Here is a 22,075-nt window from a genome sequence, read left to right on the forward strand (position 1 = left end):
TCTTGCTGCTTTTTTTGCTTCTGCTGGTTTTTTACTCTTACCCACTTTCCACCCACCTTCCAACATTGGCTTTAACCGCAGCAGCCCTTTTAAATCACCCTTCCCTTCCCCTTCTTTGCATCTTCCCCACCCACTGGTGATGGCGTAGCGTAGCCTCTGCTGGGCTCCACCCCTCCTCAACTGGAAGGGCTTAAAGCTCCCTTTAGCTTAGCCTGCCTGCCCTTATTTAATTTGGAGTGTGATTTTGCTATTTTTAGCAGCTGGATTCCCTCCAGCAAGGCTTGGAGGGGTGTTTTCTTGGGTTTTTTTTTTTTTGGTCCCTTTCCTATTTCCCCCTCTCTGCCCCCCCTCCCCTCCCCGTGCAAATGATTTTGACCCAGCTTCCTTCCTCTTGGAACAATTTTTTTATTTATATAAATAAGAGCGCCCTGGCTGGTCTGTATATGTGTGTGAGTGAGTCTCTCCTTGCCTGCCTTCTTGTTTCAGATCCGCATTTGCAATCAGCAGCAGCCAGAAGGGGGGTTTTGGTTTAATTTGATCACAACACAGACACACAAGGAAAAAAAAAAACACACACACACACACCCCACACAGATCCGAGATCAGGAGCAATTGTGAGTGTCTGGCCTTTTTTTTTTTTTTTTTTTTTTCGTTTTGTTTTGGGTGGAGGTGGTGGGGGGTGTTAGTAAGTTGGTGTTTTGTTTATTTTGTTGATTATTTTGTAGTCGAATGGGCACGGTTGGGGGGGAGGGCCAAAAAATCATTTGCAAATTGCAAATAATAATAATGAAGCCTGGTTTTTAGAATTTGCAGAGAGAAGCCAACAAGGCATGCGGAATAAATATGCCCTTTGCTTTTATTCTCATCATGCATTGCAAGAATGGGAGTGGGGAGGGCTTTTCCTGGGTTTGGGGTGGGCAGAATCTGCAATGCTACCTCCCCCCCCCTTCTTTATTTTTTATTATTATCATTAAAGCACCTGATTGGGGAGGGGGAGGGGACGGCTCTTTCTTCAGCAGGTCTCCGAGCGGAGGGATGGAAAAGCCCCGCCGGAGACAGCAGCTGAGCGCTGGGGAGGAGGAGGAGGAGAAACAGCAGCCGCGACTGGGGGGTGCCCTGGCAGGGAGCTCGCAGTCGCCTCCGGGTTGCTGGCGGAGCTCGCTCCTGCCGGGCTCGGGTGATCTGCTCCTGCCCCGGCCCTGGCGAGCTTTGCAAATACGCACACTCCGAGCCGGTTTCATTTTCAAATCGCGCGACAGCACTTTCCTCCACGGCTTGGTATTTTTTTTGCACGGCATTTCTGCCAATAGCCAGGCGGAGCGGGGGGGGAGTTCGTTCTTTCCCCATTTATTTTGCAGAGAGCAGGTAGCGCATTGGGCTCGCAAGAAACCCCTCCTCCTCCTCCTCCTGGCCCTTTAAAGGGGCCGATTCCCAGAGCCATGGCTCCCCCTCGCCAACCAAGAAGAGCCTGTGGTAACCCACTGCTGTGTTTTGGGGGTGCCGGGGGGCGGGCGGTGGGCGCTTTCCTTGGGCTCTGGGGTGCTCGTTAGGGAGAGGGGTCTCGCTTGCCTGCTTGTGGTCTGGGGGTGCAGTGTTCCCAACATGCTGCGGTGGGTGGATCATAGGGCAAGGGGGTACTTTTTATTTCTGCGGGGCTGGGGCTCTTTGATTCCCCCATCTGGCGGGGGCGGGGGGGTGGCTTGTTCGGTGGGAAATAACTTCTCCCTGCCTGCTCTCTAAAGTGTGTCTCTCTCCCTAGAGGCGCTTTTGTTACGGGGGGGGGGGGTCTCTACCAGGGCTGCAGGAACAATTTGTATAGTTGGGGTGCTGAGAGCTATTGAACCAGGCTGTAAACCCTGTCTGATAGAATCCACTTCATAGGATCATAGACTATCAGGGTTGGAAGGGACCTCAGGAGGTCATCTAGGCCAACCCCCTGCTCAGAGCAGGACCAATCCCCAGTTTTTGCCTCAGATCCCTAAATGGCCCCCTCAAGGATTGAACTCACAACCCTGAGTTTAACAGGCCAATGCTCAAACCACTGAGCTATCAGGCCACAGGGTGCAGCAGCAACACCCCCAGTTCCAGCAGCTGTGGGCTCTACCTGGCTCCCAGACTTCCCTTCCAGCTGGGGGGCTTGGTTTCATTATAGGTCCAGAGACGAAGAGATCTGTTGATCTTTCCTTCAGTCCCATTTAGGTGTAGTGATGGGATGGGGGCTTTCCCCACTGTAAACCTCACAAGGTTTCTTTCCACTCCCCCTCCTTCCTCTCGAGGAGGGGTCTACACCATACTCCTGAAATCGAGCCATTCTTGCTGAGGGTGGTTTTGATTATAACCTCTAGGACAGAGATCTTCAAAGGGCTTATGGTCTTGTCTCTTCCTGTCCCCCTTCATTGCCCGCCTTTATCATGTTTATTTTAAAGCAGGGGTTCTCAAACTGGGGGTCATGAGCGGTCAGCCTCCTCCCCAAACCCCGCTTCACCTCCAGCATTTTATAATAGTGTTAAATATTTTTAAAAAGTGTTTTTAATTTATAAGGGGGGGTCGCACTCAGAGGCTTGCTGTGTGAAGTGAGCGGTACCTCTCGAAAGCTTATGCTCAAATAAATTGGCTAGTCTCTATGGTGCCACAAGTACTCCTTTTCTTTTTGCAAATACAGACTAACACGGCTGCTACTCTGAAACCTGTGTGAAAGGGGTCAGCACTACAAAAGTTTGAGAACCCCTGTTGTAAAGGATGGCCGCTCCAATAGAGCGGGGGTCTTCAAAGCAGAGCCTTGGAATGTTAGTTAAGTTAATAGGGAATTGCATGCGCCTTTTGTCCTGAGTCCCTCCTGGGCTCATCAATAAAACCGGTTTTTATTTATTTTATCCCCTTGCTGTTGGGACTGCCCTGCTCTGCCTTCTGGGTGGTGTCCCTGTGAGACTGCTTTGAGAGGACTTCTTGGGCGTGAAGAGACTGTTTCCTGTGCGTATTGCTTTTCTTTTGTTGTTCAGTTGCGAGGTGGTGACTAGGGCTTGGATTGGCAGGGCTCCTGTCTGGTGCAAAGGAGCTGTGAAATCAGTCCCAGGTGTGGAGATTGGGGAGAGAAGCAAAGATTAAGGATATGGAACAGCTTCCAAATGAGGAGAGATTAATAAAACTGGACTTGTCAGCTTGGAAAAGAGACGACTAAGGAGGGATATGATAGAGAGCTATAAAATCATGACTGGTGCAGAGAAAGTAAATAAGGAAGTGTTATTTACTCCTTTTCATAACACGAAACAAGAACTAGGGGCCACCCAATGAAATTAATAGGCAGCAGGTTTAAAACAAAAGGAAGTATCTTTTCATACAATGCACAGTCAACCTGTGGAACTCCTTGCCAGAGGATGTTGTGAAGGACAAGATTATAATAGGGTTCAAAAAAGAACTAGATAAGTTCATGGAGGAAAAGGCCATCAAGGCTATTAGCCAGAATGGGCAGGGCACAGTGTCCTTAGCCTCTGTTTGCCAGAGGCTGAGAGTGGGCAACAGGGGCAATCACCTGATGATTACCTGTTCTGTTCATTCCCTCTGGGGCACCGGGCATTGGCTACTGTCGGAAGACAGGATATGGGGCTAGATGGACCTTTAGTCTTATAAATGCCATGTCCCTTCCTCAGATGCCAGCCAGTTGTGTCTCTCTGCTATGTTTTAACTTCCTGCTCCCCTGGCTGCTGAGGTTTAGGCCAGAGAGCAGAGAGACAACCATGTGACCTGACTAGATCCTCCCACACCACTGAAGTCTTCTCTTCATAAGCTTAAGGCCTGGTCTGCACCTAAAAACTTAGGTCGACCTATTTCACTCAGGGCTGTGAAAACCTGTGTGCTCAGAACACTGTATGTAGTTAGGTTAACCTAATCCCTGTTGCGGGTGCGGACGTAGACGGAAGGATTCGTTCCTCAACCTAGCTACTGCCTTTTGGGGAGGTGGATGAACTATGCGGACGGGAAAAAGTCTTCCGTCGACACAGGACACGTCTATGCTACGTCACTACAGTGGCATGGCTGTAGCGTAGACTCTGTCTTAGACAGGGAGGAGACCTATCCCATCCCAACACAGGTATAGGGCCATTTCCCAGTGCAGCCTAATCCTGCAGTGAGGTTGCCTGTTAGGGCCCCTGCAAAAACTGGCCGGGGGCTCAGCCTAGAGGACCTGCAAATCTCTTCCTCATGGGTTCGTGCAGCTCTTGAAGGAGTCCATTGGAGGCGAGGGCCATCTACTGAGAGGTTTGTGTCTCTAAGCTACTTCTTGGCTCTCTTTCCCTCCATGGCAACACAGCTCCACCAAAAACCTCGCTACGGGGTCATAATGGGGACCAGGAACCCTGAGTTAGCACTGTAGGCTGTTTGCCACAGGGCTGAGCCCTGCCCCATGCAGGTCCCTGAAGAGTCTGCATATGTTGTGGGTCCAGCGCTCCCCATGCCTGCATGCCCACGTTGTCAGAGATGGAAGGGGGTGCTCGGAGGATGTATCACATCTGACAAGCGTCCTGACTTCTTAACTGGATACCCAAGTAGCCAAGAATTTTACTTAAAAACAAACCCAACCCAAAAACATTGGGACCATATTTCTGAGGGAGAGAATCCTTGTAGTGAGTAATACATAGGGGTGTTTACATGAGGCTGTGGCTTCTGAGGTTTACTTACTTGTGAGTCACTTCCACAGCTGAACATGAGCCCATATGTACTGTTTTAAAAACCTAGAAGGTCTGTGCATTCAGGATGCGTGTGTGGGGTTTCCTTGGGCTTTCATCCCACTATGCAACTTGTTTAGAAATCTGAACTTCCCAGCGAAGCCCTGCCGAGGACGGCTACATGCCCATCACCGAGGACAATAACTGTTGGTGTGGAATTTGAGCAAACCACCCGTTGCAGGGGGCAGTTGTCTGCAATGGGGACCCTGTTCGGTTGCTACAGCTGGGAGTGTAGATGGGACTGACCATTGCTTGACGTAGGCAGGCAACGGTGTTGGAAAGAGCTTTGTCCTCTCTGAACGCAACTTGCAAAGTCAGTTGAATGGGATCCAGTTGCTGACAACCAATATCATTAAGCACCTGTTTTCCTAGGACATGGGTTCTCCACTGGGGGGTTGTGAACAGGTTTCAGGGGGTTGCAGACACCCTCTTTTTTTATAGATGGGAGAAGGGTCCTTGAAACTTTGTTACTATGCTAAAGTATCCGGATTAACCTTTACCAAAGTGTTAGCTACCTCGAGTTGGATGGGAATCCATTAACTCTAGATGGTCTAGTGTAGACTATGTTAAGGCTTCCCTTGTGATCAGTTGGGGATGCGTTTGCCAACTGCTCTGCCACAGATTTATTTAGACAAACTAATTTAGATGCTGGTGTCACTTGTTTTAGTGAGCTCAAAGGCATTTTGCTGGGGGTGGGTTTTGTTTCCTGACTGCTGATGATCCTTTTGGAATTGGACCCATTCTAGTCGCTGCTGACTTGGAGGGAGGGAAGTGTTAGACATTATTCTGAGCACTGGTGACTAGTGGCTTAACTGCTAGAAAAATGGACTTCTTTTGTTGAGCGTGGTTGGGGGCACACAGAGAATTTGGAGTTGCAGGGAGTCCCTGGTGCGTGCAGTAAGTGTGCAGGGCACTGCACGGCTCGGGGAAGGGATAGCAGCGGCTGTGGAGGGCAGGGTGCAAGGGAACCCCAGCTCCACCCCCAGTGCTGGGAGCAGCAGCTGGAGGCGAAGAGCCTAAGCCTAAGCAGGGGAGCCAGCTGGGGCTGCCCAGGGCACTTCCTTCTGACTGGCTTTAACAGTGGCCCCAAGGTGACCTTTGCACCACTTCTCCCTCCCACCCTCCACCCCTGGCTCTTCCACAGAGGATACAGTTTGGCTCCAATGCTGCAGGGAATTAATTCAGACTAAATATTTTGGGGGCAGGGACGGTCTCCGTACAGCACCTAGCACCATAATCTAGGCATGGCCCAATATCTAAATAAATATTTTGCCTCAGTCTTTAATAAGGCTAAAGAGGATCTTAGAGATAATGGTAGCATGACAAATGGGAATGAGGCTATGGAGGCAGATATTACCATATCTGAGGTAGAAGCGAAACTCAAACAGCTTAATGGGACTAAATCAGGGGGCCCAGATAATCTTCATCCAAGAATATTAAAGGAATTGGCACATGAAATTGCAAGCCCATTAGCAATAATTTATAATGAATCTGTAAACTCAGGGTTTGTACCATATGACTGGAGAATTGCTAACATAGTTCCTATTTTTAAGAAAGGGAAAAAAAGTGATCTGGGTGACCATAGGCCTGTTAGTTTGACATCTGTAGTATGCAAGGTCTTGGGAAAAGTTTTGAAGGAGAAGGTAGTTAAGGACATTGAGGTCAGTGGTAAATGGGACAAATACAACATGGTATTACAAAAGGTAGATCATGCCAAACCAACCTGATCTTCTTCTTCGAGAAAGTAACAGATTTTTTAGACAAAGGAAACTCAGTGGATCTAATTTACTTAGATTTCAGTAAGGCGTTTGATACCGTGCCACATGGGGAATTATTAGTTAAACTGGAAAAGATGGGGATCAATATGAAAATTGAAAGGTGAATAAGGAATTGGTTAAAGGGGAGACTACAACGGGTCCTACTGAAAGGTGAACTGTCAGGCTGGAGGGAAGTTACCAGCGGAGTTCCTCAAGGATCAGTTTTGGGACCAGTCTTATTTAATCTTTTTATTACTGACCTCAGCACAAAAAGTGGGAGTGTGCTAATAAAGTTTGCAAATGATACAAAGCTGGGAGGTATTGCCAATTTAGAGAAGGACAGGGATATCATACAGGAGGATCTGGATGACCTTGTAAACTGGAGTAATAGTAATAGGATGAAATTTAATAGTGAGAAGTGTAAGGTCATGCATGCATTTAGGGATTAATGACAAGAATTTTAGTTATAAGCTGGGGACGCATCAATTAGAAGTAACAGAGGAGGAGAAGGGCCTTGGAGTATTGGTTGATCACAGGATGACTGTGAGCCGCCAATGTGATATGGCTGTGAAAAAAGCTAATGCAGTCTTGGGAATGCATCAGGAGAGGTATTTCCAGTAGGGATAAGGAGGTTTTAGTACCGTTATACAAGGCACTGGTGAGACCTCACCTGGAATACTGTGTGCAGTTCTGGTCTCCCATGTTTAAGAAGGATAAATTCAAACTGGAACAGGTACAGAGAAGGGCTACTAGGATGATACGAGGAATGGAAAACCTGTCTTATGAATGGAGACTCAGGCTAAACAAGCCAAGCTCCTTAACTAAAAGAAGGTTGAGGGGAGATATGATTGCTCTCTATAAATATATCCGAGGGATAAATACCAGAGAGGGAGAAAAGGAGTACTTGTGGCACCTTAGAGACTAACCAATTTATTTGAGCATGAGCTTTCGTGAGCCACAGCTCACTTCATCAGATGAATGAATCTTCATCAGATGAATCACTGATGAAGTGAGCTGTGGCTCACGAAAGCTCATGCTCAAATAAATTGGTTAGTCTCTAAGGTGCCACAAGTACTCCTTTTCTTTTTGCGAATACAGACTAACACGGCTGTTCCTCAGAGAGGGAGAGGAATTATTTAAGCTCAGTACCAGTGTGGACACAAGAACAAATGGATATAAACTGGCCACCGGGAAGTTGAGACTTGAAATTAGACGAAGTTTTCTAACCATCAGAGGAATGAAGTTTTGGAATAGCCTTCCAAGGGAAGCAGTGGGGGCAAAAGATCTATCTGGCTTTAAGATTAAACTTGATAAGTTTATGGAGGAGATGGTATGATGGGATAACATGGTTTTGGTAATTAAATATTCATGGTAAATAGGCCCAATGGCCTGTGATGGGATATTAGATGGGGTGGGATCTGAGTTACCCAGGAAAGAATTTTCTGTAGTATCTGGCTGGTGAATCTTGCCCATATGCTCAGGGTTTAGCTGATTGCCATATTTGGGGTCGGGAAGGAATTTTCCTCCAGGGCAGATTGGAAGAGGCCCTGGAGGTTTTTCGCCTTCCTCTGTAGCATGGGGCACAGGTCACTTGCTGGAGGATTCTCTGCTCCTTGAAGTTTTTAAACCATGATTTGAGGACTTCAATAGCTCAGACATAGGTGAGAGGTTTTTCACAGGGGTGGGTGGGTGAAATTCTGTGGTCTGCATTGTGCAGGAGGTCAGACTAGATGATCATAATGGTCCCTTCTGACCTTAGTATCTATGAATCTGTGTCAGGTTGGAACGTACTCCCCCTTTCCATCCATTTCTCAGCCTGGCAGGATGTGAGCACGGCTAGTGCAGGATGCATTTTGCTCTGTATGCCTTAAGATCTGCTTGTGACTTTGAGAGGGACAGTACAGAGCTGTGGAATAGCATCAGAAGAGCCAGGCACTCTAACTAGGCCAAGGTGTGGATCCTGCCCACATTTGGGGTGGGGTATTGTTGGGATCAGCATGAGATACAGCGGCGTTAAAGGCGGGTCTTATAACTAATGCACTGGGCTGGGATTTATAAGATTTGAACCATGACTACTCATGCGCAACCCAGGGCAAGTTTCTTCCTTTCTCTATACCTCAATTGCCCATCTGCAGAGCAGGGATAAATAATCCGTCTTTTCTCTGTCTTGTCTTAAGCTGTAAGCAATTCAGGGCAGGGACTTTCTCTTACTATTTCATATGTACAACACCTAGGACAGGGGGGTCCTGAGTTCAGCAATATAAACAGAAGCATAAATGCCAACTGGAATATCTTCTCCAGCAACCTTAGGGAAGTGTTCCCAAGACAAGAAGGGGAAGCACTGCACAGAGCATGGGTTAAAAACCCTATCAGAAGAGGATCAGCCTGAAAGATAGAATTGGTAGCTGGAAAAGTCCTTTGAGGTCCTACCTAGACCATCTCCCCATCAAGGCAGGATTATTCCCTGGTGTGGTACTCTGTGCCCTAAGCAATGGGGTTCCCACCACTTTCCATGGGGAGACTATTCCATAGCTTTCATGCATCTTGCTCTTGAGGCTTTTCCACGTAGTTCTGTCCGAGTGTGCATTTACACTCCTCTACCTGTGTAAATAACTAGAGGGTGCATGCAACAAAGGGTTGCTGGTTAGCACTAGGCATAGCAGGAGGAGACTGTATATGATTCACTCCCTCCTTCACGGAGCACTCCTGACACCCCTGCCATTCCACCCCACCCTGGGGTGTGTGGACAACTACTTGCAACAGAGGGGGCCCAGACTTTCAAAAGGGGCCTCTGATTTTGGGTACTTGCAGAGAGGTGCGCAAAGGGCGAGGCACAAAAACCTTCATGTTCTGAAGGAACCACCAAGATTCCTTGCTTTGCTGCTCCCCAATAAACTTATTGCTGACAGATCCAACACAGGTCATTGTGGGGAAAGAAGAGTGAGAACTGGTGCAGGGGGCGGGGGAGTGCAAGATTCTGATGGGACATGGCAGATGCCATGGGACTGACCAGTGACCCCCAGTTTGTAATTCTGACTGCCAGGACCTGGGTGGCTTTTCCTTGGACACCATAGCATCATAAAAAGAAAAGGAGTACTTGTGGCACCTTAGAGACTAACCAGTTTATTTGAGCATAAGTTTTCGTGAGCTACAGCTCACTTCTGCTCAGATAAATTGGTTAGTCTCTAAGGTGCCACAAGTACTCCTTTTCTTTTTGCGAATACAGACTAACACGGCTGCTACTCTGAAACATAGCATCATAGACTATTAGGGTTGAAAGAGACTTCAGGAGATCATCTAGTCCAGTCCCCTGCTCAAAGCAGGACCAACACCAACCAAATCAACCATGCACATGACCCTTCCCTTCTTTGTGCCCCTGTTTCCCCATCAGTATCATGGGGGTGATTGTGGCCTATAGAACAGGGGTCATCTAGACACGTGTTCTGTACTTACCCTTTCTTCTTCTTTTCTTTTGTCCTCTGGAAGAAAGACGATGAGTGAATCTAGTGCAAAATCCAGCCAGCCCTTGGCTTCCAAACAGGAGGAGGACGTGTCTGAGAAGAGAGGGCGGGGACGACCCAGGAAGAAGCCTCAGGTATGAAGAATTGCTTTCTTCCATGCTCTTAGAGAGGGGCTCTACAAGGCGTGCAGACGGGAGGTCTGTGGGGAAGAAAGGAAAAAATGAGGCATCTCCATGACTGACTTGCCACCTGGGAGGCATCACCCATCTAGCATGCTCTGGTGGTTACAGCCAAGGACTGGGAGTCAGGGCTCCTGGGTTCTCTCCTCAACTCCGCCACTGCTTACAACGTGTGGCAGCCTTGGGCAAGTTTCTTAATTTGTGAGCCACAAAATGAGGCTATTCTCAACATCAGAGAGGGTTGAATCGATACTTATCGAGATTTCATCCCAAGATCTAGCATGGGGCAAAGAAATAGCTTCTATTGCTGGGTAAGATTAAATTCTGGCTTCCAAGCTGGGGCCAAATGGCCCTCTCCAGAAGGACTTAAGAGGCAAGGCAAGGCGAAAAGGCAGCAGGAACTTTCAGTGAAAAGTAACATTTACCCTAGGGATGAACACAACAAAACAAACGGGGCTCCAGGGAAGGTACTTACTGGCATTGGGAATCATGTTATACATCCCATTTCTATACATTGGGCTCACCACCATGGAATTGAACACATGCATAACTTGTCTCCTGGATACAGACTTATAACCCCTGATTCTCTTTGCTACATGTGGACAGCAGAGACCCCCTGGAGTAAAGTTTGGCAGGATATGTTCTCTGCCAAAATTTCCTCCCTCTCAGCTGCTCTCCTCTGCCCCAGTGGTGGCGGCTGCATTTCTGTAGGTGTACGGTTTTTGAGTCCCTTGGAGTTACAAAAGCATAATGTTCCTCTCCTTGCTGTGCCCAAAGGTCCTCAGGAGACTCCAGCTAAGTAAAGACTATGGCAACAAGATGACCTTAGAGGCTTTAGCTACAGTAGGGAAACTTACCAAAAAAAAAAAAACCCACCTAGCTGAACTGAGGGGAGTCATACTATAGACAAGACTTCTGCAGCTGAACCAAGTTTTATGATCATGGTAGTTAATGAAACCTGCTTTTTCAGCAGGTTTAACTAATGCTGATTAACTAATCAGTCCTGCTGAGCCAGTGGGAATTTTGTTTGTGTAAGTTTCTCTCATGTAAGGCCCTGGCACGAACTCTTTGATTTCTCTGCTCTCTGCCATGCAGCCAACATGATTAGTTAGCCAACTAGTTATAACTCCTATGGCAGAACCTGAAACGTGACTGGCTAAACCTGCAGGGAAGGGAGAATTCCCCTGCCTGTCACCAGGAACTGCAGGAGGTAACTAGCCACCAATAATCCCCTCAAACTTTAGGACCAGTTGGGCTCAGCTGAGGATGGTCTAGTGGCTTGTGCAGATGAGGCTCCGGAAGCATTTTGCTAAGCAGGCATGTTATTGGGGCAACCAAAGGGCATACGGAAAGTCAGTGGCAAAGCTAGGAAGGGAATCCAGGTGTCCCAATTCCCATTTACTGTTCTAACCCCTGGAGAGTGTCATTCCTCTGATCCCTTTGTTGTTGCAGTATTACCTTAACCATAAACCCAGGGAAGCACAGGAAATTGTGAGTACATCTCATTTGGAAGCCCAGAGTTTTTAACTCTGCTGTCTGCCATTGCAGTTTCTCCACATTGACACCAGCCTAACCAAGATCAGCAACTGGCCCTTGGTATCAGTCTTTTAACTGCCCTGAGCCAGCTGATCCCAGCTCCTTCCTCTTCCGGTTGGTGGAATATCTCCCTCGCAGGGCTCGGATTGGTGGGGGGAGGCAGTCACTCGGTGGAGGTGGGGGCAGGGCTGCGGGTGTTGGATTACTGGTTCGCTAATAGCTGCAGCTATAAACGGAAAGTGCCTGGGTATTAGAAACTGTAGCGGTGACACCAGAATTGTGAACTGTGCATTAGATTGTTTTTCATATGAGTCTCCCAGGTGTTAAAATTTCAGGGTGCTCTTTCTTGGGCGATGGGCTCTGGGGTTAACAGTTTTAATTTTTCAAGGGAGATATCCCAGCACCCGCTCCAGAAATCAGCCCCATGGCGTTCTCTCTTACGTCTCCAAATCTGGGAGGAAAAGCAGCCTCTTCTCGGCAGGTTCATGCCTTTCCTCCCCCCCTCACCAATGGCCTGTTCCATCGAAGTCCAGGTAGCCCCCGTCTGCTCTGTCCCACGTCCCTCCTGTGCGCAGCGTGACAGGTGCGTTCTGTCCACAGCAGAGTGTGTCACCTGAAAGCAGAGCAAGTCGAAGTGCAGGCCCACTGTGGCCATCTCTTCACTTTGAATTCCCACGGCCCTTGGAAACTACAGGTCCCAGCATGCATTGTTCCCCCTTGATCTGCCTCTGCTGCAGTGCAAACACTAGCCAGGTGTTTTGGTTGGCATCTGTGTATTAAGATTGAGGGGGTGGGTGCAGTGCCGTGCTGTGGGCATTTCTATAACAGAGGCCCAGTGGCATACATGCTCCTCTAATGCCGGGACTCCCGTTTATTTTGTTTTGCTGGGATTCCTTCCTGCTCTTAGGTGCAGTGGGATCCCACTTGGATGGGCAAGTGGGCTGTGAACAGACTATGCTTGCCCCAGCCCTGCCCCTCGGCGCTGATCACTGCAGATCTGGGTGTCTGCTGACAAGTCCTGTCCTTTGTCTCCAGCAGGAACCCAGCGAGGCACCAACCCCCAAGAGACCACGTGGCAGACCAAAGGGGAGCAAAAACAAGGCCACTTCTAAAGGCAGGGTAGGTATGGGGGTGGAGGCAGGGGAAACCACATGACCTTCCCCATCCACTGCTTCTTAATGGCCATTTAAGATTGAAGCGACTTCTTGGCATTTGGGCACTGGGAGCCTGAGGGTGTCTGGTCACAAGATGTCCCTCTCCCTTGGATTTCTTGGGGGCCAAAGTGTAGCATCCACAGGATTTCTGTTCTGGGAAGCAGGAGGTAACAGAACTTCCCACACGCACACATGCATGCAGTGGGCTCAGTGATGAAATTTCTACCCCAGCTGTGCAGACAGACAGGGTTTGGACCAGACAGATGGGCACCCAGAGTTTTGCAGGGAGGAACCTCCTGCCCCTCTGGAGAGTCCTAGGTGGCCTTCCCCGTCACACGAATCCGGTTGCATCCAACTGGGACAGCTGGTGACATTTGTTTGTCGGTGTTGGCATGAGCATTGGCTTCGTGTGCAGCATCGAGGCAGCTGGGGTTTGCGTGCCCGAGGCTGGGCAGGGAAAGGAGGTCTCCCTGCTGCATGGGGCCCCAGGCCTTTCTCCAGGGAGGAAAGTGGGGGTGGAGCAGGGAAATGTCTTACCATAGACTCTGGGCTGCGATCAGATGGACGAGGGGAGGGTTCACACCCCATCTTCTGTTTAACGGCAGCCTTGAGCATCCCACCATTATTCTAGCCAGCTGCAAACGGTGGACGGGCCCCAAAGGAATTGTGTGGGGCAGAGGATAGAAGGAGGCTCATTTCTGAGCACATTCCTCCAGATCCAGACTCCGCAGCCGTTTCCAGTCATGTGCTTGCTCCGGCCATTGCTGTGCCCGCGCCCCCTGGATCTCAGCCCCAACAGGGAAGGAGTTTAAGAGGGGAGCAGTTCCAGAGGGATATTTTCCCCCAGTAAATGGGAAGGTTAAATTGGAAGGGGGAGGCGAGAGTTGGGATGCCTGGGTTCTATTCCTGCTGTGGGGGACCTTGGACAAGTCACTTTCTCCTGTGCCTCAGTTTGCCCAACTGTAAGATGGGAATAAGGATACCCATCACACAGGACTGGCGGGAGGAGTGCTTTGAGATCCTTGCCTCATAGAAGGATCAAGTCTTATAGCTAGGGTGATGCGTAGGGAGGAATCTGTGGCAGCAGTGACCCAGCAGCAGCGTGCTCGTTCTCCTGGGGTCGCGTGTGTGTGTTAGTGAGGGGGATGAGGTTACCAGCTTCAGGCCCCCACCCGCCTCCCCAGGAAGTCTTTGAGGACAGAATGTATAAATGACAGAGTATGAGACATCACTATGCTTATCCGTGGGGGAAGAGATGGGGGAGAGATCGACAGAAGGTTCAGGGAATGTGGTATGTGTGTGTGTTTGTGTTTTAAAGCTGTTTTGAAAACACGCGACTCATATCCTGCAAATTTCTCTGAGTCATGGGGCTGGGGCCTGGCCATCGCATGCAGGAAAATAACTCTGATGGGGGGGGGGGAAAGGATCTAGCCCCATGGGGCCATCTTTGTGTCCAGCAGCCCAAGGGCAGGCTGGGAACTGCCCCTCATGTGATGAGTTTGACAGGTGACAAGGGGGGAAGAGGAACGGTTGTCGTGACATCTGAGCTAGAAGACAATAGAAATCAAAGATGTCCAGGGAAGGAGGCGAGCGTGTGTTTCTTCGGTCCCCTCTGTGGATTTAAAAGTTCTCTCTGTGTTTAGAAAGCTGCAGTAACACCTGGGAGGAAACCTCGAGGCCGGCCCAAAAAATCGGTAAGTGGAACCTTCCTTTCCTAATCGTTCTCCTCTGGGGCCCGATTCTGCCAGGTGCGGAGCCCCCCTCTGCTCCCAGTGAATTGAGAGCATGCAGAGCCCCACAGGATCAGGCCCTTGCACAGATACAAGGTGGGGAAAGAGGCCTGCTTCTTGCAGGGAGGAAGCCAGTCTCGGTGGTGAGGGGTGGGATCAAGAGGAGTAGCATGAAACTCATCTGAGCTTCTTGTGTCCTGGAGGAATCACGGTGATGGCAGTCCGGGTATTCCACACTGCAGATGGATGGCTTCACTTCTGCACTGTAATAAGAGCTGGTCTATGTTCTTGGGAGCTTTCCAGTTGGTGGTGGGCTAATGCATGTACTGACACTGGCTAGCCTGCATGGGTATCTGTGCTCGCCAACTACTGCGCCCCATGCCATAGCCCCTATACTGCTGATGGAAATCTCCTTTTGCACCAAAAGCTGGGTCTGAGAGCTGTCTCTTCTGTCATTGTGAATTTCCATGGGAATCATGCAGTTCAACGTGGTCCCATGCTCGTTCAACTACTTTGCAACCACAGCAGCACAACTGAGCGTGGAAGGGGCTGGGGTGCAAGGAGCTGCGTCTCTGGGCTGAACATTAGCAACACAGGCCATGCTCTAACCGAGCAGAGGGCATGAGGTTGTATCTTGGTACTGGAAGGTCCTCGGGACCTGTGCTGTAATATAGCAGGGGGGATGCAAGTTCCTAGGGCAGCAGCATAGAATTAGCAGAAGGGTCGCAGTCCTGCATCGGTGCCAGATGTCCTTGGAAGCAGCACTGTGGTACACCTTAGGGGTGTGATGCAGTGTACTGTGGTCGAGGGGACACAGTCACATCCTGGTGCCGGATGACGCCCGGAGGGGTACAGCGAGGGGACGGGTGTCTCACTGCCAGAGGGTTCCTGGGGGGTAAACTGTAATATGGTAGGTAATAATCCACCTCTCTGTGGTCCATGACCACTCTAAATGGCTATAATTAGCTCAGTGTTCTTTCCCTGCTCCCTGGAGTGACTAACAGGAAGTGGCTTGTTCTCTTCAGCTAGCTGGCACAGGCCTGCCCAAGGCTTTGTGGTGTGTTACCAGGGTGGCATTCCTGCAGAGTGAGTGTGCAGCAAATTCCCTCTGCCCCCATATGTTGCTCCTCTTTCTTCCCTTTCCCAGCCACTGAGGATCTCTGGCTGTAACAGACCCTCCCACAGTGCCTGGCAGTCTGAGCTTCCCCCAGCAGCACCCCGCCCCACCCCAGGAGCGATAAGCTACTGCAGCAGCCCCACCCTTCCCCTGCTGTAAGCTGCTATCTGCTGCCCTAGGGAGCACTCTGCTGGCTCGGCAAGCTCTGCAGAGCCGTGGTTTTCTTTCTTCTCTCCAGGCTAAGGCAGCGCTGCATGCCTCTTCCGCTGGGTCCCCTTCTACAGCCAGCTTGAATAGCCTGGCGATTTGGGGCACCCTGTAAACAGTACTTGAATTCCTCCCACCTTCCCCTAACTGCTCCACGGGCTCCTCTGCATCCCTCCAGCCCCCTGAGGATTTCAGTCTTTGCTGTCTCCAGCCACCACCTCTCTTTGAAAACCCCATAACTTTCTCCCTGGTGTAACTCCATTCAAGCTAAGCATTACGCCACTGTCAGGGTCACATTGCATAGCAGGACCCCCCCCCCCCGCCCCCCACCTCAGCCCTTGGCAGAAACAGCCTGGCTAAATGTGTCATGCTCACCTGCTGCTGGTTGGCTGTACTGACTCCACATCCAGAGAAGGGGCGGGAGCCTGGATAGTTGGTTTCCAATATCCTGCACCAGTGCTGCAAGATGCTGCCGCTTGCCACCAGATTTGGAGGGGGCTCCTAAATGCAGCTTTGAAGGGAGTTTGTCTGGAAACTCAAGACCAGGGATAACAACGTACATGGTGCACAGTGCACTTGGCCGCTCGCTCTTCAAGACGTAGGTTCAAATCCCAGCTTGGATAATAAGAGGGGAATACTTGTTCTAGGCCTGTCTGGTAGGAAAATGCCTGACTTGCCAAATTCTGGAATCATCCCTAGCTAAATGAGGCCTGAGATGGGAATGGCAAGGGGTGGGCTTCAGATCTAGATTGAGGTGCATTCATAAAGCCACAAGGGACTGTTATGATCTAGTTTGACCTCCTGCACAATGCAGATGACACAAGTGTCCCCAGCATTCCTGTGTGGTGGAGGGAGGGAATTGGGGTGCTTTGCCATGGCAACAGCAGCGGGGAGCTGGTCTGGCACTGCAGGGGACTAGCCCAAAGCTGCTTCGTTGAAACTTGCATAATCCCTCGCTCACTAGTGTTCTAGAACAAACATAAGAATGGCCACACTGGGTCAGACCAAAGGTCCGTCTAGTCCAGGATCCTGTTTTCCATGCCAGGTGCTTCAGTGGGAAGGAACAGAACAGGTAATTGTCAAGTGATCCACCAAGCTCGCCTCCAATTATTTTTACAGTGTCTTTGGCTTTGAAATCTGCAAATTCCTTTGCAGGCTCCCCTGGGGAGCTGTTACCTCTACACCTGAAATTCTCCAAGCAAAAGCAATGTCTAAACTGAAAACAACTCGGCCTGCGAGCAGGGCCTTGGCTTCGCACAGCTGCAGGATTTTCTAGCCGGCTTCCTCACTCTCCAGGTGGGGCTGCCAAACCCCTTTTTCTATTTTGGGTTGCCCTGGCATGCTAGTTAACCACAATCCGCTTCCCAGGAGCGGAGAAGGGTTAACCAGGGCCCATCACTCCCTTCCTTCCTTCGCTAAGTGAGAAGGCCTGTGTCACTGGAAAACTTTGTATGGAATTGGCAGCTGCTTTCCATGCCGGCTTCAAGGGTTTGTTGTTTTTTTTTTTTTATGAATGAAACGCGCGGAAGTGGAGGTTGCTGACTCAGGGCTGACTGTGAGGGTGACTCAGACTGGTTTGCAAGCGTGCGTGTCTCTTTAAAGAGAGCCAGGCGGAAGAGTGCATTTCAAGGAATGCCTTAGCTCCCCGGCTCCGTTTCATGCCATCGCTGGGGCACTCGGCCCAGGGGTTCCTGCCAGCGGTGCTGACGCGTGCTCCCTGCTTTGCAGGTTTGGGAGGTGGGGTGAGCAAGGGAGGGTGCTGCTCTCTGAGTGGGCGAACAGAGGTCGATTGCGAAAGGGGAGGAAGAGTAGGGTTGGTCTTAACAGGCATGTTGAGATTCCAGCTGCTGCTGCGGTCCCCTCTTGTGGCCTCTGGGAAGCATTACATCTAGCCGCTGGATATGTTTTTTGTTGGGCTGTTCACGTCCATGGAAGTTACTAGTGTTGAGTATTTCTGCTATGGCCGAGGCTAAAGACCTACTCAGGACCAGGGCGCCCACCACCACATTAGTACCTGAGACTGGCCCTGCCAACACCAGCCAGCGCAGGTGCTTCTCCCTGAGGACGGTAACCAGAATCCATTACAGGGGCCCGTTGGAGGCACAGAAGTTGGGGTGTCTCCTTGGCAGAGGTGCTATAGTCCAACGCTAAGAGCAGGGCACTGAGCGTCAGGATTCTTCCATGTTCAGTTCCAACCATCGCCAATTATGCTGACTACCTTGGTTACGTGACTCTGTCTCTCACTCACTTTTTAATCTGGAGCTCTCCAAGACGGGCAAGTGCCCTTATCCCCATTTCCCAGGTATGGAAACCTGGGCGAAGAGACGGAGTGACTTCCCCAAAGTCACCATGGCAGTGCTGGGACTAGAATCCTGGCATCCTAGCTCGGATTGATGCCTTGGAGCGGAGCCAGTTCCAAGTGCCTGGCTGGGCCTGGAGGTACTTGGGAGCTTGATTTGAAGTTTAATCTGGTTAGGGCTCCACTCAAAGACCGCTGAGTGTGAATGTTTTAAACATACAGAGTTGTCAAGGGGCAGGTCTAACGAGGGCTGTGTCTTTAATGGTGCAGCACTCGCCATGGCGTATGCTCCTATGCTGACCTGGAGCCAGGCTGGCCGGGTGCTGCCTCACTCCTCCCTTCTCTTACAGCAGAAGGACGAAGAGGAAGTGAACGTTTCGCAGGAGTCATCCGAAGAGGAGCAGTGAAAACGCTTGAACCCGGCACTACCTCATCGTTCAACTTACCAATTTCTCGTCAAGTTCTTGGACTGAGGAAGGAACCAAAACAAAACAGAAATCCTTGGTGGGAGTGTATTTTTTTTTTTTTCCTCCTCCGCGCCCCCCACCCCCCACACAACTTTCTCACCCTCAAACAGCAGCAGCACTGGGGTTCAGATCAAACCGACGGAGCGGCCACCACGCTCGCTGACGGACGCTGTTAACTCGAAGGGGGAAACCGGGCTCTGTTGTTTCTCTTTCTTATTGGACAGGGTTAAAATTTAGCCTATTGGCTGATGTAGTTTCTTTTGTTCCTAGTGAAATTCACTGAGGGAAGGCTCCTGTAGAACGGTTGCTTTATTGTTTTGTGATTTTTTTTTTTTTTCCAAACACACTTCAGGGTAGGGAAAGGAGGAGAGGGGGCTGCTTATGGCTGTCTGTATTTTTAGTTTTCTTTTTAAACTAGTTGGGGACAGATCTGTTAAAGCCCTCCACCCACACACCCCTTTTCCCTGCAGCATCTCTACTTTGCACAGGAGCTGCCCCAAAGCTGCAGGTGATATGAGCTTCTCCCTGCAGCCCTGAGAAGGGAGCCAAGGTCTGTCAAGGGGAGTGGCGAGTGTTAGTCTGACAGGGCTGGCTGAGCACCGCTCCCCCATCTCAAACTCCCTTGTCACACACAGCTGCAGAACCGTCTGACACTTCCCCCTCTTTCCTTGGTGCTGATGTTTGAGCCCACCCTCCTCAGCTGCTGGCCCTGCGGGGAAGATTTAAAGGTGGAGGCCGCCCTTCCTGCTCTGGGATCCCCTAACTGAGAGGGCATGAAGGAAGCTCCCTCTCCTGTGCTGATCCAGCTCCGGCTGAGCTCCCCAAAGCTCTGTGCTGGCCTAGGGGAACCAGCACTTGTGTAGTTTTCTCCTTTGGGCCCAGCAGCAGAGCAGGGCTATGTATTAAAATCACTTTAGGGGGTAGGGCAATAGTAGTGCATCCATGGCTGGCTGCACGAGGGCCTCTGAGCTGCAGCTACGTGTTAACGGTTTGTTTCAGTTCAACCAAGGCATGTTCTGTTGGCACTGAGGTGTGATCACACCCAGCACGCAGAGCCCCGCTGGGGGAATATTCCACGAGATAGGACTATAGAGACCCAAGTTCTATTCCAGACTCTGCCACTGGCCTGCTGGCTGACCTGCGGCAAGTCACATCACCTGTGTGCCTCAGTTTTCCCCATCTGTAAAAGGGGGATAATGTTACCAACTGCCTCTGTAAAGTGCTGGGAGAGCTACAGATGAAAAGTGCTAGGCAAGAGCTAAGTATTACCATCGGGTGCATTTTGAAGGACCCCTAGACAAGCCTACAGAGCATCCTGCTCATGATAGAGCAGGCTCCTCCTTGCAGGCAGAAGAGTGGCACAGCTGAAACACAGAACAGACACATGGTATAGGGACCAGCTGGCAATCCGATCCACCCCTGCCCCCACAGGTGACCAGTGCACAATCGCAAGCCTGGAAGCAGGGTGCAGCCAGATTTGTCTGAATTACTCTAGGGCAGAGATTAAAACTGACCTGCTGCCATCTTGAGAGAACTTTTAAGACTCAGTGCTCAAGAATAGTTGTCCTTTTGTTTTAAGTTACAAAGTCCAGCCACCCCTTGCTCTTCTATTACGGAAGCACTAATGCTTTCTGCATCCCTCCTTCCAACTTACAAAAGCAGACTTCCCTCTCGGCAGAAGACCGAGACTCCCCGCAACACACAATAGATATAACACGGCACTATTGGCTGCCTTTTCGCTTCAGCTTCCCCCCACCCTGTGTGTAAGGCTCATAAGGCCGGCTACCCTCAGTCATGCTGCAGCAGCCCTCTGATTGCAGGACTGTGGGATCAGCCCCAGAGGGGTGTCTGCCGTTTAAAGGGGAATTTGCCTTTCACAGGCAGCATTGCTGATTCTTTCTCTTTCCCATCAGCTCTGTGGAATTCTCCATCAGGAATAGCATCGCGGGCTTTTTAGTGACACTTGTACTTCCAGGCCAGATTTCAGGGGATTTTTTGTTTTAAGGTTTATTTTTGTTGGTTTGTTTTTTCCCTCCTCCATTCACAACTACCTCTGGATAATTTAAGTTCCATTCTCTTAACCATAGATATGCTGCTGCTGTTACTGCTGCTGTACTGGTTACAACATTTATTATTCCAACATGGTCTTTCTGGTTTTTATTCCTCCCCCCGGGAATGATTCATTTACAGTCGGGAGCCGAAGCTGGGTGGATGGCTGGGAGCGGTGGGGGGAGATCATTTAAAAGTGTTAGGCTATTCTACTATAGAAAGGGACAGAATTTTTCAAGGAGGTGTGGTGAAGACACCCCGTCAACCCTTTCCCCGGGGCTTTCCAGCCAACGTTAGAAAAACAAGAGAAAACGGCAAAGCAGCAACCATGACCTATTCCCCAACAGCCATTAGCGCTTGCCAGTGGGGAAAACACCCTTCCCTGTCCCTCTGCCCCATTGGGATTAGTGCTCTACTGCCGTGGCCTGGAAACATTCCCCGGCGGCTCGAGATCACTGAACTGGAGATGTTGCTCTCTAGAGAGAGAAGCAGCCTGGGTCGGGCGCGGGACTAGGCCTGGGTCTGAATAATGGTGGAGTCAGCCCCTGCCTCTGTTTCCCCACCTGCCTCTGGAGGGGATGATGTTCGTGAGGTGACTCAACAACATGGAGCGCCTTAGCTCGCAGGAAGGCGCCCCTGCTTGCGGCAGGTAAAGGAGGGGCCGGGGCGAGATATTGTTCGCTCGTTAATCCACATCAGGTACCAGGCCACTTACTCTTTTCATGCTCCATGCCTCAGGCTGGGGGATTAGACTCAGCAGGAAAGTAAACAGCGTGAGCGGCTGCCTCCAACGACCTGAGAGATCCCTTCGCCACACCACACTCCATCCCTTTAGCTACAACCAACTGCAGCGGAGCTGGAGGTTATTACTATGGGGAAGAACAAAGGGGTGAAAGCAGTTTTGGGGTTTACATTGAGAGTTTTTACTGGGTGTTCAAGTCACCTGTCCAGCAGGGCGGCGGGGGGGACACCACATGAGTGTAAGCCGTGGCTGGAGAAAGCAGGCAGATGGCTGACAATTGGTAAAAAGTGGATGTTTTTTGGTCCATTGTTAAAGACCTTTTGGTTTCCTATTTGCAGTTACTTGAATAAAACATTTTATGGATGTTTCCAGCCTCCCTGTCTCTCCCACCTGGTGGGTTGGTTTTAGAGCCGCACCCAGCCCCTGCCACAGAACCACCAACCCTCTGCCTGGCAGGCAGGCCTCTGCCTTTCAATCTACATACAGTCACAGCACACAACACAGGGCTGCTGGTGGCCACTCGCTTTCCACTGAGACCTCAGGTGAGCAGAACAGCACCGGACGCAAGGCCCCTCTTCCAGCCTGGAGCCACAAGGGGGGCAGGAGCATAGACATATATGACAGGTGAGAGCAGCAGCTCCTACTCTTCGCAACAA

The 22,075-nt window shown here is 50.4% G+C and overlaps 1 protein-coding gene across 7 annotated transcripts; it reads left to right on the forward strand.

Annotated features, from left to right (window-relative positions):
• Positions 1-455: 455 nt before the first annotated feature.
• On the forward strand, positions 456-21,786 carry HMGA1 (high mobility group AT-hook 1). 7 transcript variants are annotated; one of them, XM_048826589.2, is made up of 5 exons: positions 456-614; positions 9,965-10,073; positions 12,690-12,773; positions 14,452-14,502; positions 18,512-21,786. In XM_048826589.2, exons 2-5 carry the CDS (start codon positions 9,972-9,974, stop codon positions 18,566-18,568), a joined length of 294 nt encoding a protein of 97 aa, XP_048682546.1. In that variant the 5' UTR covers positions 456-614; positions 9,965-9,971; the 3' UTR covers positions 18,569-21,786. The 7 variants fall into 7 exon arrangements, with proteins under 7 accessions (XP_048682546.1, XP_074978002.1, XP_048682551.1 ...); XM_075121901.1 differs by having other exon boundaries at positions 18,515-21,786; XM_048826594.2 differs by having other exon boundaries at positions 12,693-12,773.
• Positions 21,787-22,075: the final 289 nt, after the last annotated feature.

Source organism: Caretta caretta, chromosome 21 (assembly GCF_965140235.1).
Source record: "Caretta caretta isolate rCarCar2 chromosome 21, rCarCar1.hap1, whole genome shotgun sequence".
NCBI classification, from domain to species: Eukaryota; Metazoa; Chordata; order Testudines; family Cheloniidae; genus Caretta; species Caretta caretta.